At 41.1% G+C, this 20,102-nt stretch overlaps 1 protein-coding gene across 2 annotated transcripts in view; it reads left to right on the top strand.

Annotated features, from left to right (window-relative positions):
* The first annotated feature begins 1,459 nt into the window (after positions 1 to 1,459).
* SLC29A3 (solute carrier family 29 member 3) overlaps positions 1,460 to 20,102 on the top strand; it is a 99,689-nt gene continuing 81,046 nt past the window's right edge. Inside the window, exons 1-2 of one of the 2 annotated variants that reach the window (XM_089677101.1) lie at positions 1,460 to 1,557; positions 17,314 to 17,597. In XM_089677101.1, the coding sequence (XP_089533227.1) occupies position 1,557; positions 17,314 to 17,597 (285 nt within the window). In that variant the 5' untranslated portion in view covers positions 1,460 to 1,556. The other variant, XM_089677100.1, reaches the window with a different exon arrangement.

Genomic DNA, 20,102 nt, shown 5'->3' with positions numbered 1-20,102 from the left:
GTGCCGCCTATCCGTGCCACCTCATTAGTACTGCCTATCAGTGCCCTTTAGTGCTGCCTATCAGTGCCCATCAGTGCCGCCTATCAGTGCTGCCTCATCAACGCACATCAGTGAAGGAGAAAAAATACCTGTTTGAAAAATTTTATAATAGAAACAAAGAAACTTTTTTTTTTTTTCAAATTTTTTGCCCTTTTTTTATTTATAGCGCAAAAAGTAAAGCGCCCAGTGGCGATTAAATACCACCAAAAGAAATCTCTATTTGTGAGAAAAAAATGATCAAAATTTCATATGGGTACAATGTTGCATGACCGCGCAATTGTCAATCAAAGTGCGGCAGCTCTGAAAGCTGAAAATTGGCCTGGTAAATAAGGGGGTATAAGTGCCTGGTAGGCAAGTGGTTAAGGTGTCCTTTTATGAAACAGAGATCAGCGGTGATCCTGAAGATCGTTCCTGATCTCCGATCATTTGTGGTTTAGGAAACAGAGATGTTCAGCGGAGAACATGTTCTCCGCTGATCATCTCAGCACATAAATGGCCAGTATATGAAGGAGTGATGTCAGCCCTTCACTGGCGATCTGTGTTCTTCCTCCAGATTCTCCAGCGCAAGCTGGAGAATCGGAGGAACCACAAACGAAGCAGCGATAATTTACCTCTGCTTAGTAAACGGTGTTTGACTGATCTCTTACTGTAATCTCACGAGATTATAGTAAAAGCAGCCGTTTTCCAGCGTTTGTAGACCGTTCTCCCTTCGTTTGGAGAACTGATCTACACCGCTTCATAAAAGGCATTCACTGTGTTCTCCGAGAATGCCGGTGAACTGAGCAGCAGTAATTTACCACTGCTTGATAGGACACCAAAAGCAGAAATTCCCCTTTTGGGTGGAGCTCCGCTTTAAAGTTCACTAATATAAAAGCAGAAAAAGCTGGAGTGGAGGTCACGTTTCCTGTCCAGAGTAGAGCACCAGTCTGCAGCCAGTCTGCAACCAGACACCCTTGAACAATATACACAGGAAATATGTGACAAGAAACATGTGACCTCCACTTCCTTGACTTGTGTTCATTGTTTCTTTGTTACATTAAAGTTCATTAAATTAAAAAGATGATGTGGAGGTCACGTGTTTCCTGTCGAGTGGATCGTCACGCTTCATATTGTGCTTGTTTTTTACATTAAAGTTCACTAAAAAGGAAAAAAAAAGGTGGAGTGGAGGTCACATGCTTCCTGTCAAAAATGGAGCTCCATGCTGCAGCCGGACCCCTTTCCCGGGAGGCGTACTCTCTCTGCTGTGGAAACAGGTAGAGGCGGTATTTGGCTATATCCCTCCCCGGTGGGCGTGCTCTTTGTGCTGTTGAACGGAGAAGGTGTTGGTACTGGGCTCTAACCCCTCCCTAGGGGGCGTATTCTATGTAATGTGCATTGATGTAGGGGGTGGAACTCGGCCATGGCCCCTCCCGGAGGGCGTTCTGTATGTGCTGTGGAAGGCGGAAGAGGGCGGGATGATGCCTTGGCTTCATCATCAACAAACCTGGCACCGTCCGGATTTATGAGGCGCTCTGAGAAGTAAGTGGAGAGACTGTAGGAGGTCCGCACCGGGCACAGCGGCCAGACTCGGCACTGCGCATGTCATCTTCGGGACTACAGTCCGGTGTGTGTGGGCTGCGCTGTGTGGTGGCAGATGATCCCCGTACCATGAAGTCCCCGGACTCTGATGGTGCCGGTAATATTTCCTGTGTTGGGGTCATGATGTCATTCCCTTCTTATCATTGATACCACATTGCTGGATTTCATGATTTGTATTAGATTGCAGTCACACCTGAGCCATGTGTAGTTGTGGCATGATGGTCCATTGACGTGAATGGTCCGCCTGTCATGTGACATCACACCAAAGAAGCTCAACTACCAGGTTTTGGCACCAAACGTGTTTGGTAACGCACTTTTTTTTTTTTGTGCCTAAAATGGCGAGTGCGTGTTTTTGCATTTTTTTATGGATACATTTATGGAAACGCGGGCAGAAAAGCGCATTTCTACCCGAATTTCCATGTCACTCTGATGTGAATGCAGCCTTACCGCTAACAGGGAAATGGAGAGTGAGCTGCTCTGATCAGCGAGATCTCATACATACAGGGGGTATAGCTGTCAGGGTGATCTCATACGTACAGGGGGTATAGCTGTCAGAGAGATCTCATACGTACACGGGGTATAGCTGTCAGGGTGATCTCATACGTACGGGGGGTATAGCTGTCAGCGTGATCTCATACGTACGGGGGGTATAGCTGTCAGCGTGATCTCATACGTACAGGGGGTATAGCTGTCAGAGAGATGTCATACGTACGGGGGGTATAGCTGTCAGCGTGATCTCATACGTACGGGGGGTATAGCTGTCAGGGTGATCTCATACGTACGGGGGGTATAGCTGTCAGAGAGATGTCATACGTACGGGGGGTATAGCTGTCAGCGTGATCTCATACGTACGGGGGGTATAGCTGTCAGCGTGATCTCATACGTACGGGGGGTATAGCTGTCAGGGTGATCTCATACGTACGGGGGGTATAGCTGTCAGGGTGATCTCATACGTACGGGGGGTATAGCTGTCAGGGTGATCTCATACGTACGGGGGGTATAGCTGTCAGGGTGATCTCATACGTACGGGGGGTATAGCTGTCAGGGTGATCTCATACGTACGGGGGGTATAGCTGTCAGGGTGATCTCATACGTACGGGGGGTATAGCTGTCAGGGTGATCTCATACGTACGGGGGGTATAGCTGTCAGGGTGATCTCATACGTACGGGGGGTATAGCTGTCAGGGTGATCTCATACGTACGGGGGGTATAGCTGTCAGGGTGATCTCATACGTACGGGGGGTATAGCTGTCAGGGTGATCTCATACGTACGGGGGGTATAGCTGTCAGGGTGATCTCATACGTACGGGGGGTATAGCTGTCAGGGTGATCTCATACGTACGGGGGGTATAGCTGTCAGGGTGATCTCATACGTACGGGGGGTATAGCTGTCAGGGTGATCTCATACGTACGGGGGGTATAGCTGTCAGGGTGATCTCATACGTACGGGGGGTATAGCTGTCAGGGTGATCTCATACGTACGGGGGGTATAGCTGTCCGCGTGATCTCATACGTACGGGGGGTATAGCTGTCAGGGTGATCTCATACGTACGGGGGGTATAGCTGTCCGCGTGATCTCATACGTACGGGGGGTATAGCTGTCCGCGTGATCTCATACGTACGGGGGGTATAGCTGTCCGCGTGATCTCATACGTACGGGGGGTATAGCTGTCAATGAGATCTCATACGTACGGGGGGTATAGCGGGTTATAGCGGTCAGTGTGATCTCTTACATACAGGGGATAGAGGTTATAGCTGTCAGTGTGATTCGGTACATACAGGGGATAGAGGTTATAGCTGTCAGTGTGTCCTGTGATGTGTCCTGTCACCTCTCTGTTCAGGTGCTGCCAGGTGCATGTATTGAAGTGCCGAAGACTCCAGTAAGCAGCATCTGCAGGGCACCTACCTAGGACATCAGTTTGATTTCAGATTATGCAATATCATGTTGTTAAGGTTGATAAAGTGACAAAGCAATAATGTAGCCCCTTTCAACAGCTACAATGTCACTATATTGGGGGATCTGTCATACATTGGCCACAAATGTGTCACTTCTGTTGTCACATAGAGCTTTTCAGTTTTTAAATGCTGACGTTGTTTCTGACACATGTACAGTGGATCTGGGACAGTATGAGCATGTTCTCTATTCAGCTCCTAACTGGTTCTGTGAGTCACATTATACAGTTTAAGTGTTTATTAAAATCTGAATCCGAAGACGTCCATATAATTAACCTGATCCAACTTCAGGACTGCACGACCACTGGGCTGTTTGCAGGGTATAGATGACACCGTGCTTATATAAACTATTCACCCTCTTGGAAGTTTTCAGGTTTTATTTTCTTAAGATGTGGATTCGCCATGTATTTGGTTTTGTGTTTTGATCTTTATCAATCGAAACTATGGGAAATTCTTATCAGATTCTTATCATTTTCCTTTCTTGGTTCTTTCTCATGTCAGTATATGATGGGTCACCTCCATCCTCACCATGAAAGGCTATTTCATTTCAAAGTGAAATCAGATCAATATAACAACAAAAAAAAACTGAAATCAACTCTAATTCAGTGTTCTGTGATGTTATAGCATGAACGCTCCCAAGTTTGATGAATACTTGTTCCAGGATCTGTACTCCATTTCAATCATCAATTTGGGAAAGCTTTCATCTATTTTGGATAGCCAATAGCTTTCTGCTCTTACCCAATCCAAAGACAGCATGAGTGCCAGAACTGTCTGTCTGTCCCAGATGTGGTAAGATCTCCCCTTTCCCCGGCTTCTACCTACACCACCTAGGCGGGGTGATGTCTTCCCCCTTATGGCAAGATTTGGGAAATGTAGAGTAATCCAAATATCACTGAAAAGATGCTCCCAGCACTGTGCTGCACTGTCCTCTTGTGAGAACTGGAGTGCCCCGCTTTCCTTGGGACCTCATTGGAGAATGATGACATGCACCATGGTGGTTGGAGGAAAGGTGAGTGTGTTATATTTTTTTTTCTTTCCTTACAGGTCTTGCATGTACCTTTATTTTACCGTTTACCATGGAGTGGCAACGGTAAACACCAGACAAGGTCCACTTTACACTTTTGTTCAGTCTGTGGCCCCATTGGGGGGATTTTCCCTTGCTTCCTGTCACTGTGACACCTGTACAAGAAATAGGGAATTGGATTGACATTAGGATGGGAAGGCACAGATAGCAATAAAAACATAGTTATACGTTTTAACCTTTACTCACTCCACCAAAAATCTGTTTTTTGTTTTTGTTTTTTTTTTGATTTTTTTTGTCTGAATCTATGTTGGAGAGATTTCACATCCCTTTCTTTGTTGACAAGGTTACCTATAGCTCTTTGGCCTCTTGCACACTTGCTGCCCAGAGACACTCCGTTTACAAGGATACAGGCATTTTTTTACTGATATAAGTATGGTCCATTGTTTTCAAGGTGCCTGTACACACAGACACGTAAACATGCTCTGTAGGTATTGGTCAGTAAAAAGAAATAAACAAAAATCTGAGTTGTGGGTCAGTATACTTATAAATGCCACACTTCTTGCTTGTGTGTGCTTACAGGAATGTCTGATGCTCATAGGTCAGTACATTGTGCAAGAGGCCTAAATCATTCATTATCAGGTTATTTAGTCTAATCAGATGAACATGCTTGCAGGAGGGGGAGATACTGGGCAGCCCAGTGGCTAAATGGTTAGCACTTCTTCCTGGCAGTACTAGGGTACCAACCATGGCACCACCTGCTTGGAGTTTGCATGTTCTCCTTGTGCCTGCGTGGGTTTCCTGGGGGTACTCCGGTTTCCTCCCACACTCCAAAGACATGCTGGTAGGTTAATTGGATCCTGTCTAAATTGTCCCTAGTATGTGCATGTACGATAGTGAGTTAGGGACCTTAGATTGTACACCCCTGGAGGGTTAGGGACTGATGTGAATGTACAATATATATATGTAAAGTGCTGTGTAAATTGACGGCTCTATATAAGTACCTGAAATAAATAAACAATAATACCAGGAATTACCTTATTCACATGCGTCTGCGCCATCAATGTCCACTCACGGTGGTACAGGTCCCAGACCAGGTGTATTCTTTAACCCCTTCACACTGGCCACATGCATATTTTTGGTGGGATGAAGGTGGGTCTTATTCCATGCTGTCACATTTGTGTGATTGCTTTTGTGCTTGGAGCGCGTTCAGTTGTCTACCCTCAGTAATGTGACTGCTGTCACCAAGAGCTGCTGGTTGCATAGCAATGACTGGGAGTCAGAAGTAAGGACTCAGGATCATGTAATCACTGTGACAGCCAATTGTAGAGATCACATAACTGGGAAGTCTAGGATAATCTTAAAGCTCTGGGCTGGGGGAGGCATATAGCCTTGTTTACACTTGCAGTGCCTGCAGAAATGCAATCCACGTTTGATTAGTCTTTTGGGGGCAGTTGAGTATGACTGCAGAAACTCTCTCCTCTTTTTCTCCGTGCTCCGTCCATTGGCTTCCGCTGTTGTCAGTCAAAACCTGCTAGCAGGGGGCAGGTTTTAGCACCACAGCTCAGGATTGAGCCTGCATAGCGGCTTGCTATGGGTGCGCTTGGAAGGGTGGAGGCGCCAGGAGCGCCGTTGGGGGGCTCCAGAAGAGGATCGGGGCTGCTCTGTAAAACCATTGCACTGAGCAGGTAAGCAGGACATGTTTGCTATTGAAAAAAAAAATTACCTTTTTAATCCCTTTAACAGTCTCAGTTTTCTACATGACTTTATTGCTATCACTTAGGGGACCAATGTGAGGAGGGGGGGGCGGGGGGTGCACGTGGCAGTGGAAGATCAGCAGCTTCACGGCTGCTTTTATTGCTTCCAAGTTGAAAGCCGACAGACAGCTTTACAAAAGTGTGTGCTCTTGTGGCTGATAGAGGGGCCAGTAATGTGATAGAAAACACGTGTGTAGCACGGTTAAAATCCGAATCCCCAGCAAGTGGCTGAAGATTTGGATTTTGCCACCCCCCTCTCCTGGCACCCTAACAAGGGTCCCTAAGCAGCCTTATGCTGGTGCCAGCCCTGGCTGTAGGAGAACTATAAGTTCAGGTCTGGTCACTGACCTGCACTATGCAATAGAAATGATATATACCAGTGCTCAGATCCAAATAGGGGTGTGACCACCTGTTAACACAGAAAATTCTAACTGAACCCTCTGCACATTGCTATACACCTTTTTCTAACAAACTTTGCATACCAAAACATAGATTTTTAGTTCACATACATTGCAATACATGTTTAAGCTGACAAACTACATCAAAGCAATATTTCTGGCCAGTCCCTACTCTACTCTAACATACTTCAGTGGATATAGTGCCAAAATGGGGAAAATAGACACCAGTAGAGCTGCGACCACGTGTTTACACTAAAAATTTTGAATAGACCCCCTGCTTGCTGCTATACACTTTCTAACAAACCTTGCATAAAAGCAGGGATTTTTAGTTCACATGCATTGCAATACAGCTTTGAGCTGGCCAACTTCATCAAAGTAATCCCTCTCTGGCCAGTTCCCTATCTATTCTAATGTACTCTAAGGTTAACCTATAAAACATGTCTTTGGAGTGTGACGAAATCGGAGTACCAGGGTGGGTAAAAATGGATGATTTTTTTTTTTTTAAAATACTTTTTGGAGTAAAAATCTATCTAAAGATAGTGTTTTTTTTTTTCTTTTACCATTTGACGCCCGGCCAATAGCCGTATGGCGTCCGGAAAAATGCACTAGCTTTCCGGGAGGCCGCCATTTGGCGTACTAGCGCAGTTTGCGCATTTGCAGAGCCGCGCAGTGGCGTGATCTGTCACCGGCCGTGTACCTCGGACACGGCCGATGACAGATCTGAGTATCGGCCCCGTTGCCGGTACCATGTGACCTGTCCATATGCACATGTCATGTGATTAGCTGTGGCCAAATCACAGCTAAGCACAAAAAAAAAAAAACCCTGAATGAATCGATATCATTCAGGTAAATGCTTGCTTGTAGCAAAGTAATCCTTTGCTATAAGCAAATTGTGTAAAAAAAAAAAAAAAAAAAAAAAAAAAAAAAAAATAAAAATACTGATCACTTCCCCAAAGTAGTACAATGTTACTATGGTAACATTGTGGGTTTTTTTTCAAAATTTTTGGTCTTTTTTTGTTAATTTAGCAAAAAATAAAAACCCCAGCGATGATTAAATACCACCAAAAGAAAGCTCTAGTTGTGTGAAGAAAATGATAAAATTTTAGTTTGGGTACAATGTTGTATGACCGCGCAATTGTCATTCAAAGTGTGAGAGCGCTGAAACCTCAAAAATGGCCTGGGCAGGAAGGGGGTAAAATTGCCTGGTATTGAATTGGTTAAGAAACATTAATAATTTAGTTTATTCAGCATGAAATGGAGCTTAGTTATGTAGCATGAAGCTGTATATTCTGCAATATGTACATTTTTGGTAAACCCCTTCAATTAATCCAAGCTCTGTAAGCTGAGATAACATGCACTGCATTGATGCATTTACACAATTTCACAGTAACCATGAGAAAAAACATGAAATAAAAGAATTCTCCAACTATGTGTGATTAAAGCGGAGTTCCGCTCACCTGTCAAGAAATAAAAGTCAGCAGCTACAAAAACTGTAACTGCTGACTTTTAAAAAAACAGCCACTTACCTGTCCCTCGGTCCCGCGGTGTGTCCCCTGCAGCCTGTTTCACCGGCCGTCCTGTATTCCAGGAGGCCGGCATCTTCAGTGTGGGCACTCGGCTGTAATAGCTTCGGCTTCACAGCTGGGTACCCACAGCGCATGCGCGAGTAGCGCTGCGCTTCATGAATGGTCCTGTAGTCTTCTGGGACCTGTCCCAAAAGACTATAGGGAGGGAGGGAGGACACCTTCCGATCGCCTAGGCGATCGGACCGGAAATGGGAGCGGGTATCTGCTCCCACCCGCCCCCCAAAGCTGCCAATCCTTAATGGGGAGCGGGGGAGTAGTCCTTAAATTAGAACTTCCCCTTTTGGGTGGAGCTCCGCTTCAACTTTTTAACCTAAAATCGGTTCTGATATCACTGTTTTACTAACCTGACAGCTTATTATTCTAAAAAAGGAAACCTTCATTTGGTTTACAAATATTATTCTAACTACCAGCAAGAATTAGTCAGATTCCTTACATTTAAAGAGCACCTGTCATTTAAGATCCATCATGTCAGCGCCTGTTAGTGGGCATCCACTCACCTGCTGCCGCCACGTCCCTCACCTTGTTGTGTCACTGCCGCATCACCAGCCGTCCCATTAAAGTGAATGGGACTGTCGGTGAATCAATAGTGGGCCAGAGGAGGAGCCACTGTGGGACAGAAATGACAGTTGCTCTCTAAAAATTATGATTTAAATCGAGCCTTTACACTTGTGATTTTAAATCATGATTGAAATCGAGATTTGAATCAACTTGATTTAAATCAAATCCACCCTGCGGAGAACCCAGAGGAAGCCCAGTAAATCACAGGGAAAACATGCAAACTCCATGCAGGTAGTACCATGGTTGGAATAAGAAACTAAGGACCAGTGCTGCAAGGCATGAGTGCTAATCACTGTGCTGCCCATATGTAATGAGTAACTTACTTAACTAACTCACTTATATAACCTAACTTCATTAACTAAATTATCTATCCATGGAAACAGATGACATAGTCCAGGATGATGATAGTCTGTCCATAATTCTGCAGCTATAGCTGTAGGGAGAGAGAAAAAAACGTGTGTTAGGGTTTCATAAAAGAAATGTATTTATCTAACAAAAAATGTTCTAAATAATCTTATGAGCTAACAAAACAATCTGTTTCCCAGTACTGGTCAAAGTGGGCTGTTGTGGGAGAAAAAAGTGACTGATAAAAGACATACTGGAATCGGCCAAGTGACTCTCTGCCAGCACAGTGGATGGGTTCTTGTCTTTTGCATCCATCTCCTCCAGCCGCAGGAGCTAATGAAAAACCCTTAATTTGTTTTCCTTGCTTTGTTTTACATAGAGCAGGGAAAGCTTAGGACCTCTGTTAGGTTTTATTGCTTCCTGGGAAACCATTGGGTTCTACTCATGTCCCTCTCAGGAACTTCACTCATTACCTCCACCATTTACAACAATTGAGGTATCAAATATTAGTGAATTGGCCCGGTCAGAGCTATATAGCCTTTAGCAGCTAATCGGACAATCCAAATAAGCTGGTGGACATGATTCTGACCAAATACTAAGCTAACGTTCATGTTGTAACCATCCAAACTTCCTTCACAGAATAGAAAGCTTTATTTCTCTGATTCTCCAATTTATTCATAGATTTTACCCATCTAATCGCACTATAACAAGGATCTGCATTATAGCAAACCTTATAGATTACATTCACTATAATGGGCTTCGGTGTCAGTAGCCTCTATTAACAAAGCTATCACACAAGGATAGGAATCCCTCCTGCAAATGACCATTTTGGTATATAAATCTATCTTTATATCACACATGGCTTACCTTTTGCAGATGTAATTATTCACTTCATCTCTGGTGGGTGTAGAAGGATGAATTCGTAGAGTTTGTGCTCCCAGATTAAAATCCATAGTAATTGGTGGCTGTATGGATGACAATAGTCCAGGGATGATAATGGCCATCCGTCCAAAATTTGGTAGATTAAATGCAGACTGTAGGTGAGAGAATAAAAGTTAGATTTATCAAAGGGTTTGTTTAAGGAAATGTTAATGAACAAAATAATTTCTAAATGATTTTGCCAGAAATTAAAAACGTTTTTTTTTTTTTTTTTTACTCACTTTTACTTAGAAATAGTAAAAGTGATAGAAAAGACTACCAGATGTAAGCTCCAAGGAGCAGGGCCCTCCTATCCCTCTTGTATTGAACTGTATTGTTGCTGTATTGTCTTCCGTTATATTGTAAAGTGCTGAGCAAACTGTTGGCGCTATATAAATCCTGTATTATAATGTAGGACACTTACCCATATATTCTGAGTGACCCTTTCCCGCCAGAGTGGACAGGTTCTGCTCTCCTGCATCCATCTGGCAATGCAGTTGATGTGATATTGGCGAGAGCACGGTAGCCTAGTTTGATCTTCCTCTTCCATCCATCCAAAAATGCTTTTCCAGAACTGGTCTGGCTTTTTTAGATGTGTTTTGGCAAAGTCTAATCTGGCTTTTCTATGCTTCACGATTATGAATGGTTTGCACCTTGTGGTGAACCCTCTGTATTTGCTCTCGTAAAGTCTTCTATTGATTGTAGACTTTGACAATGAGATGCACACCTCCTGGAGAGTGTCCTTCACTTGTCTGGATGTTGTGAATGGGTTTTTCTTTACCATAGAGAGGATCCTGTGATTATCCACCACTGTTGTCTTCCATGGACATCGAGGCCTTTTACCTGCTTAATTGAAGAAGAAATAATGGAGTAGCCCACACCTGACCATAAAACAGCTTTTGATTCAATTGTCCAATTACTTTTGGTCCCTTGAAAAAGGGGGGATGGCTACTCTTAAGAGCTGTAATTCCTAAACCCTTCCTCCAATTTGGATGTACATACCCTCAAACTAAACCTGAGAGTGTGCACTTTCAAACCATATCCTTTATATAACTATAGCTTGAATATGTTTTGGTAAATACCTGAAAAAATCTAAAATTGTGCCGGACTCCAAATATATATGGACTAACTGTGTAAACCCTCCTGCAGGCAATGACATCACATGCCACTTTTTTTTTTTCAACTAACTTTACAAAACTGTCAATATGAACACATTTTTGTTGTTGTTCAACAGAGATTTGGCAGATTTGAATATTGAATAGGCTCAGTTCACACTACTAACACATTATTATAACATAGTATTTTTATAGCACCAACATTTGCGAAGAGCCTTACAAATTAAAAAGGAGACAGTTACAGTTGCAATGCATTCAGAATAAGAGGGTTACGTTATTTTCAGCTCAGATTTGAAAATGGCAGTCTGAAAATAGAGTGTGTTAAAACTGTGTAACTTGATCAATAACTTGTCAAAAAAGACATTCTTGCCTCTAGTTAAAGGGTCTTTTTTTTTTGTTTGTTCCAAGTGAGTTTTTCGTTCCCCTACAAGTCTATGGGAATGCAAAACATGCTTAAGGGCTGGTTTACACTTAATAAAAATAAAAAATGCAAGTAAAAACTCATATGGAAGCACTTAACTGTACCTGCATTTTTATTTGCTTATACCTGAATTTTTTATGTGCATTTATTTATACTCCTATTGCATTTAGCTGCATTTTTTTTCTGTGAACTTTCTTACCATTTCCTGTGCCACCATTTCCTTTTCTCAAAACAAAACTATAAAACCATTATTAGTGGATCCAAACATAGCATAACTTACAAAATTTCTGCTAAATCTAAAAGATGAAACTGTATTGAGTTAATAAATGAAGCTCTGTATGTAAATGAGGTCTTGGGGCTCATTCACATGGATGCTGTGGCCTAATGGTGGCATTGCCATCATTCACAGAATGCCTATATTTTTTTTTTAATGAATACAAAGTTTTCTCTGACTGGAGGAGGTGGTGGAAAGGAAGGTTGGAAAAAAAAAAATACACGCTATTCTGTAAATGTGTCAGTTGCTCAACACAAGACCCAGCAGATTGTAGCTATCTCTGTAATTGTTCCAGATACTATAATGATTGTCAGCTGCCCCAGCGGTCTGTCTCCTATGAAATATGCATACTTAAATTGATCCAAGCTGGACCTATATAAATATGCAATTAAGATCATATGTGGAGGTCAGTTATAATACAGGTATTGCTGCCAAAAAGAATATCCATGAATATCATAAAACTACCAGAACAGTGGCAGAAATAAAGAGAAGAGTTTCTCAATTAAATTGCTTAGTCTTTTTTTTAATTGCTTTTATATATACGGTAAATGTTAAGAGATTAGTGTGATGTAAGAACAGCTGTGCTTTACTGCTCCGTCTTGTAAGAAGAGTCTACCCACATGGAAGAAAAATATATTTTAAAAATATTCTTCCCAAATATATTGCCATATGTTTGAAATGCTATTATATATATTGCATGTTGAAATGCGTTTTTAATACAAAATATATGAAAAATATTTTTAATTTCAAATTTACTGTATGTCTTTAAAAATACAAATACATTTTTGGCATGCATTCACTAATATATGTAAAAATATATGTTAAAATTACTTTTTTATATGTTAAAAAAAATCTGAAGAATATATTTTTAAAAAAATATATTTTTTAAATATATTCTTCAGATTTTTTTTAACATATAAAGTCATTTTAACATATATTTTTAAGTTCATTCCAAAAATTTAATTTGTATTTTTAAAGACCTACTATATAAGTATATTTGAAATGTATTTTTAAAAATATTTTTCATTTATTTTGTAATAAAAACGCATTTTAACATCGTGTGTGTGTGTGTGTGCATTGAAATATATTGAATATAACCAAAATTGTAGTATTTCAAATACATGGCAATATATTTGGAAAGAATATTTTTAAAATATATTTCAAATATATTTTTCTTCCATGTGGGTATGCTCTCCCTCTGTAGCTGATGCCTCACAGTTGTTAAGACATGTTTCCTCAAGTGGCAAATCTATAGTTTCTTGTATTTAAAGTAGAACTATAGGCAAAACTTTTTCCTTTTTTTTTTTTTTTTTTTTTTTTTTCCATTTTGGATAAAACAAGAACAATCCCACGTTGGATTTGTTTTCGCCATCTGTGTCCCATTGCAGTGATTTGCAGTGATTTCCCTTCTCTTACTGTCTCATAGCCAAACAGGAAGTGAGAGGAAATCCCTGCAAATTAGGAGACTCCGTTGAGTTTTCCCAGGTCACCAGAACTAGTGTCCCCATTGGAACATTTCCCCTCTATTTCTTTTATGGGGACTACCCAAAATGTGGGATTTTCTTTTACTTTCACTTTAAATGATAATGGTAATCAGGACAAATAGAGAGGGAGACACACAGACAGCAATAAAAACTGAGAGGGGTTCTAATCCCTCTCCACTCTATCCAAAACGAAAAAAAGGTTTTGCCTCTAGTTATGCTTTTAATACAGTAATAATAATACAGAAGAACGTTTTGGAATAGGTACTCACCCAAAATACCCTATACTTTCCCTTTTAAGGTACAATTATTGCAGTAAAACAGCCAGCTGAAATAATACTTTTATAGTCTAAGGCTCCATGTACACGGGACGTTTGGAAAACTCTTCTGAACAATGGAAACTGACTGCTGGAAAACAGGTTAAAAAATGTCAGTTCAGCTGTGTTTGCACACCGCGTTTATGCGTGTTTACGTTTAGATGCGTTTTTTTAAGATAACCTCAGGAAACCTTCCAAAATGCCCCGAATGCACTGAAAAACAGTAAAAAATTAACTATTTCAGACGTTTTGAGAGATATAAGGAGAGCAGAAGCAGAGAGAGCAGTATGTGTTGAGATGACCTGTCTTTTCTGGTTGTATTCACTATGGATCCCATCATGAGCATAATGCGGCATGTTCTACCATTTTTTCCTTCACGTAAAACCTGGAACTGACTGTGGCATACCGGGTCCATTTGAATGCTTTACATGAATTTCTGATGACGAAAAAAGGCTCTGAACAGCATCTGGACATGGAACAGTTAAAAAGGTTAGCCGTGTTTACAAGCGTTTGGCGTTTGAAACGCTGATAAAATCTACTCCTGAACGCAAGTTTGGGGCGTTCAAAAAAAGGTCTGTAAACTCAGCTGCCTGTAAATGACTGTAAATGACGATGTGTACATGGACACATAGGAAAACATTAGGGAGAGTTCAGGAGCTGCTGAAAAGAAACACAGAAAAGTTCCTGAACGTCAGTTTGTCAGCTGCAGTGTACATGAGCCCTAACTGCCATTTTTCAGAGATGGTAAGGATAAGAAAGGAATAACCATTTAGGTATCCTCTTTCTTCTTCCTGATATGCTGTATATATTTTCTTACAAGTGACCACTCAGAAAAAATTAATTTAGGATCACCAAATCGTGCTACATGTCCATAAACAAACTTCTCATAAATATTATATTGCTGCCACTTTTCTTCCAATATCAAACATGCATTATATATTATCACCCCTAATTTTAGTGATTAATAGCGGCACATAACATATGCGACACATTGAACTCTAATTAGCATTCATGTGTGTCATTTTCTGTCTTAATTAACATTCCTGTAACAAACATAATGTGCACAAAATTAAACAACATATATGTGACTGAAAACATAAACAGTGATGTTCCCAAAAAAAATTATATATAATATAAATAATAAGTCTCGTGATGAAAAATTAAAGTCCAATATAATTTCCACAATGTGAGTCCACTTTAAAAATAATTTCCAGTGAAAAAATTATAGCAGTACGTTGAAAACGCATGCTGTGCCCGTCATGCACCCCCTCTCAGGTGTGCACTCACCAGAACAAAGCCTTTGATTAGCCTGATCATAAAGGTATCCAATTGTTGAGATCAAGAGGTTCCTCCAAGAATCACCCTTATCATGAATGGTTGCTTTAGGCCAGATGGTGCGGCGGACCGGAAGTGAAGTGACGGTGTTCTGTCCGGCAGATCCGGAGGTGGCGAGAGCACCATGCGGTCTCTGAGTCACTGAATATGTTTTAAAAGGCTTATTGAGTTTTAATGCTATAAGTGCAATATTTGGCTTATTAAAGTTGTTTACCTTGGGTAATACACGATTGGAGCGAAAATTTTTTCTCTTTCTATGTAACTATGGAGTGGAGTATTTACTATGATCCTGGCAACCATTCATGATAAGGGTGATTCTTGGAGGAACCTCCTTGATCTCAACAATTGGATACCTTTTATGATCAGGCTAATTAAAGGCTTTGTTCTGGTGAGTGCACACCTGAGAGGGGGTGCATGACAAGCACAGCACGCAGTTTCAACGTATTGATATCATTTTTTCACTGGAAATTATTTTTAAAGTGGACTGACATTGTGGAAATTATTTTGGGCTTTAATTTTTCATCACGGGACTTATTATTTACATTATATATAATTTTTTTTGGGCACATCACTGTTTATGTTTTCGGTCACATATACGTTTTTTAATTTTGTGCACATTATGTTTGTTACAGGAATGTTAATGAAGACAGAAAATGACACACGATAGCTAATTAGAGCTTAATGTGTCCCATATGTCATGCACCGCTATTAATCACTAAAATTAGGGGTAATAATATATAATGTATGCTGTACATATTGACCACCACAAGGACTAAACTTGCACAGCAGTGTTTGCACTATTTACTACTATTTGCTAAGTGGGTATGAAAGCCAGAAAACGAGTATTTTTAGAAGAAGCGGTCAGTGATCACAGCCTACATGTTCCCATTTGTGGTTTCCTTTTGCCTATTCACACCAGGTGCAGTAGGACTGCATTGGATGGTATTTCCAGTGCAGTGCCACTGGAAGACCAGGTAAAATGCCTTGTCTCATACCTGACCAGTTCACACCACTGCATTGCGGTGGTGTGCTCTGAAACAAGCCACAGCATGCAATACTTTATTTCCAGCGCACCACAATCCACTGCCTCGTACCATGGTGTGGCCAATAAAACTTAATGAAATGTTACTGATGTTTTGAAGTATCCTGTAAGTGAAGTATGTCCTTCTTTTTTTTTTTTTTTTTTTTTTTTTTTTTTTGGAGTTGATGAAAAATGTATAAGGAATTGAAAGGCGATCAAACCTGTTATTGAAGTTTTGGGTGGACTTCATTTTAATAGTTATTTTACCCTTATTGTTTGTCAGCAGTAGATCCTCACAGAAAGAGGAATTGAGAAATGCTTGGTACTTACTTTAATCAGCTCAAAGTTCACCCAAAAAAACACATGACCTTACAGAAGGTTCGACTCATGCTGGAACAGTTTAACTTAAAGCGGTTGTAAACCCTTATATATACCTAGTGAAGTGACTGGCCTCTGGTGATACACAGAGATGAAGCAAATAACAAGTTGTACCTGTAGTTTTCTCTTCTCTACAGCCCATCAAAGTGCAGAATATATACAGCTTGTCTGAAGTGCAGAAAGCAAGGGGTGGGTAGCTGAATTTACACTCTGCAGAGCTCAGTGAGGAGAGCTGATTGGAAGAAAGGGACTTGTCCCCCTTCGCACAGCAAACAAGAACAGAGCTGAGGATGTCAATCATAGGCTGTGTGCTGGTTCCCTTTCCCTTCACTTTTAGCTCTTGGTGTCAGTAGTATTTGTCAGAAGTCTAGAGAAACAAGCAGACAGAAATGACATTTAGTGCTCTGGATTGAGACACACTTTGAGGGCTATGTTTTGTTCATATTTCATGAAGTTTACAACCACTTTAATGTAACCCTACTTGGTGACAGGTTCTCTTTAAATGATCAGAATGCAATGTACAGTTTCTACTTTCCTATGACTTGTTTAATGGGTGAAATTCTTTGCAATGTATTACAACCTTTTTATAAGAATCGTACTGCTGCAGTAACCGCCAGAGGTTAATGATATGGAAATGGATTGTTAGCGGATACATTAAATTTACAATGCTTCATTTCTGCCTCAAAAAGGTTATTTACCACATTGAGAGTAATAAAATGTGTAGGCCTTTTGCTTATTTTATTATTTCAGTCGCTGCCTATGATTATGTAACGTGATGCATTGATTTGGTGTAATTCATTTCTCATCTCTATTTACAGTGTTGGAGGAGCCTTTAGGCAGCACAAATGACGGTTATAGGCCTTCGGATGCTGGTCATTCAGATGAGGAGGTCTCTCTTCTGGAGGAGAACAAAGTAAACCATTATTATGGCGTCAAGCCTGTGGACCACTTTAATGGAACTTATATTATATTTTTCCTGCTTGGGGTGGGTTCCTCACTTCCTTGGAATTTTATTTGTACAGCGAAACACTATTGGATATACAAACTAAGAAACTGCACGGATATGCCAATGATAGAAACACCTAGAGTTTCAGACTTGAGTGTGAGTATAATTTGTATCTCTTAAACTGTCATTTATTTGTAATACATATGTGATTCCAAATAATGTATACACAAGAGTTGTTTGTTGATTGCATATACATACTTTGCCTATTGTTAAAGTGGTTCTAAAGGTAGTAATTAAAAAAAAAAAAATCTTATACTTACCTGCTCTGTGCAGCCTCTTCTTTTTGGGTCCCCTGCCGGAGGTCCTTGCTCCTCCACCCTTCTGAATGCCCACAATAGCAAGCGTCTTTAACTTGTTGCAAGAGTTAAGAAATTCAGTTTGAGAAAGGCATGAAAATTGCAAATGCAGCAGTGAAAATCACATGTAAAAATGACCAGTAGATCTAGAGATAGTAATCTGAAATGATGTGCAGTTTTTGACATTTCTTGTAAATGTTGAACTTGTTCCGTTCCCCAAGTCTGTCTTTTAGTCCTTTAGGCCCCATGTACACGGGACACTCTGAACAATAAAAACTGACTGCTGGAAAACGTAGGTTAAAAAAAACTCTTTTTAGCCACGTTTGAATAACCCATTTATGCCCGTTTATGTGTGTTTGCATTTATTATTATTATTATTATACAGGATTTATATAGCGCCAACAGTTTGCTCAGCGCTTTACAATATAACGGAAGACAATACAGCAACTATACAGTTCAATACAAGAGGGATAGGGGGGCCCTGCTCCTTGGAGCTTACAATCTAGGAGATTTAGAAGCCTTTTTTAAAGATAAGCACAGGAGAACCTCCCAAATGCCCAGAATGCATTGAAAAGTGGTAAATTATTAACTATTTCAGACTGTTTCAGAGAAATACAGAGTAGAAGCAGAGACAGCAGTATGTGTTGAGATTAGCTTAGCTTTGAGTTGCTCATTAACATTTATTTTGCTTCCAAGGGTAGGAAAGGTGTCTGGTGGAGTGAGTCATGAAGGCCACCTGGGAGGGGGTCTTCATGAGGAATTTGAGGTGTGAATGGTCATTAAACATATATTTTGTTTCCAAGGGTGGGAGAGGTCTGAGGTGTGAATTGATCATTACAATGTGTGACATCAATGTGGAACATCCTGTGTTCAGTGTTTTTTGTCCATTTGAGTACCTTGAAAACGCTTTCCATGCATTTTTCATGATAAAAAAAGGGTCTGGACAGCATCGGGAACTGAAAGAGTTAAAACAAAATTTTTCACAGCAAACGCTTATAAACGCGTTTAGTCACCTTTACAAGCATTTTGTGTTTTGAAACGCTGATAAAATCGACTGCTGAACGCAAGTTTTCTGCATTCAAAAAAAGACTGTAAACTCAACTGCCTGTAAACGACGGTAAATGAAGATGTGTACATGGACACATAGGAAAACATTAGGGAGAATTCAGGGGCTGCTGAAAAAAACGCTGAACAGTTCCTAAACGTGAGTTTATCAGCTGCAGTGTACGTGAGCCCTTAATGTGAAAGACAGCCTAAAGCCTAATACACATGGGCTGAATATCGGGCGGCACCGACCGGTTCAATAGAAATCGGCTGACATTCGGCCCACATGTATGGCATGACTGAAAAAGGTCTGCCGATCCGCACCAGGCAACGGCAGAGAGCTCTGACCAGTGTTCTGGCAGGGTCCACACCCCCCCCCCTGTTAGAACACAATAGCACAGCAGGGGAGATCATAGTACTAACACCCGATGGGTTGAACGGGAAAGAAAACTAGTAGTGTGTGCTAGGCTTAAATGAGCAACTGGGAAGTGGGAGAAGTGGGGCTCAGCTGCACTTTTTGCAGGATCAGTCATGATTAGCTTTGCAGTTAAAGCCACCTATATCTGTGGATCTATTGATTGTTTTGGATTGCAGTTTTCACTGAAGGTAACCATATGCTTAGTTTGAATTGCCCAGGTTTACTACATAAGAGGAACTCCAGCCAAAACATTTTTGTTATTAATTAAAGCGGTTGTAAAGATAAAGGGTGTATTGTCTATACCTTAGTGCACTCATTGCATTAAAAGTTTTACGTGCAGTTTCCCCCAGCCCCCCCAATATCTGGATCTGGGCTGCTGTCTGAAAAGCCATTACACAGAGCTGGTAAGTAGAACATGTTTGTTATTTTAATTAACCTCTTGGTGCCAGCACCTCCCAGCCCTTTAAGAGTTTCAGAAGCTGGAAGGCGGGCAGGGTTTTAGGGTCATGTGACCGCCGTGATTCGCTGTCACGGCGGTCACATGATCGGGAAAAGACCCAATCAGAAGAGGAGATCCGGACCTTTTTGTAAGTACCAGACGTGTGCTGGGAGCGCGCAAGATGCACGCTCTCAGCACATATGTTTTTTTTTAATGTGCAGCTGCTCAGCGTCAAGGCCCAGACGCCGAGCGGCCGCACATTTGCGTGCTCATCTGCGTGAAGAGGTTAAATAAAAAGGAAGCTTTAGTATCACTTTAAGCCCACAGCTACTTGTTTACACTCATTGTTCTTTGTCAATGACCCTTTATGCATTGACATACCTTCATAGACCTCAATCTGTCAA

Source organism: Staurois parvus, unplaced genomic scaffold (genome assembly GCF_062004578.1).
Source record: "Staurois parvus isolate SC_StPar_1 unplaced genomic scaffold, SC_StPar_1.0 ptg000177l, whole genome shotgun sequence".
In the NCBI taxonomy this organism is placed as follows: domain Eukaryota; kingdom Metazoa; phylum Chordata; class Amphibia; order Anura; family Ranidae; genus Staurois; species Staurois parvus.
Note: the sequence above shows the minus strand (reverse complement) of the source record. Positions and strands in the feature narration are given on the sequence as shown.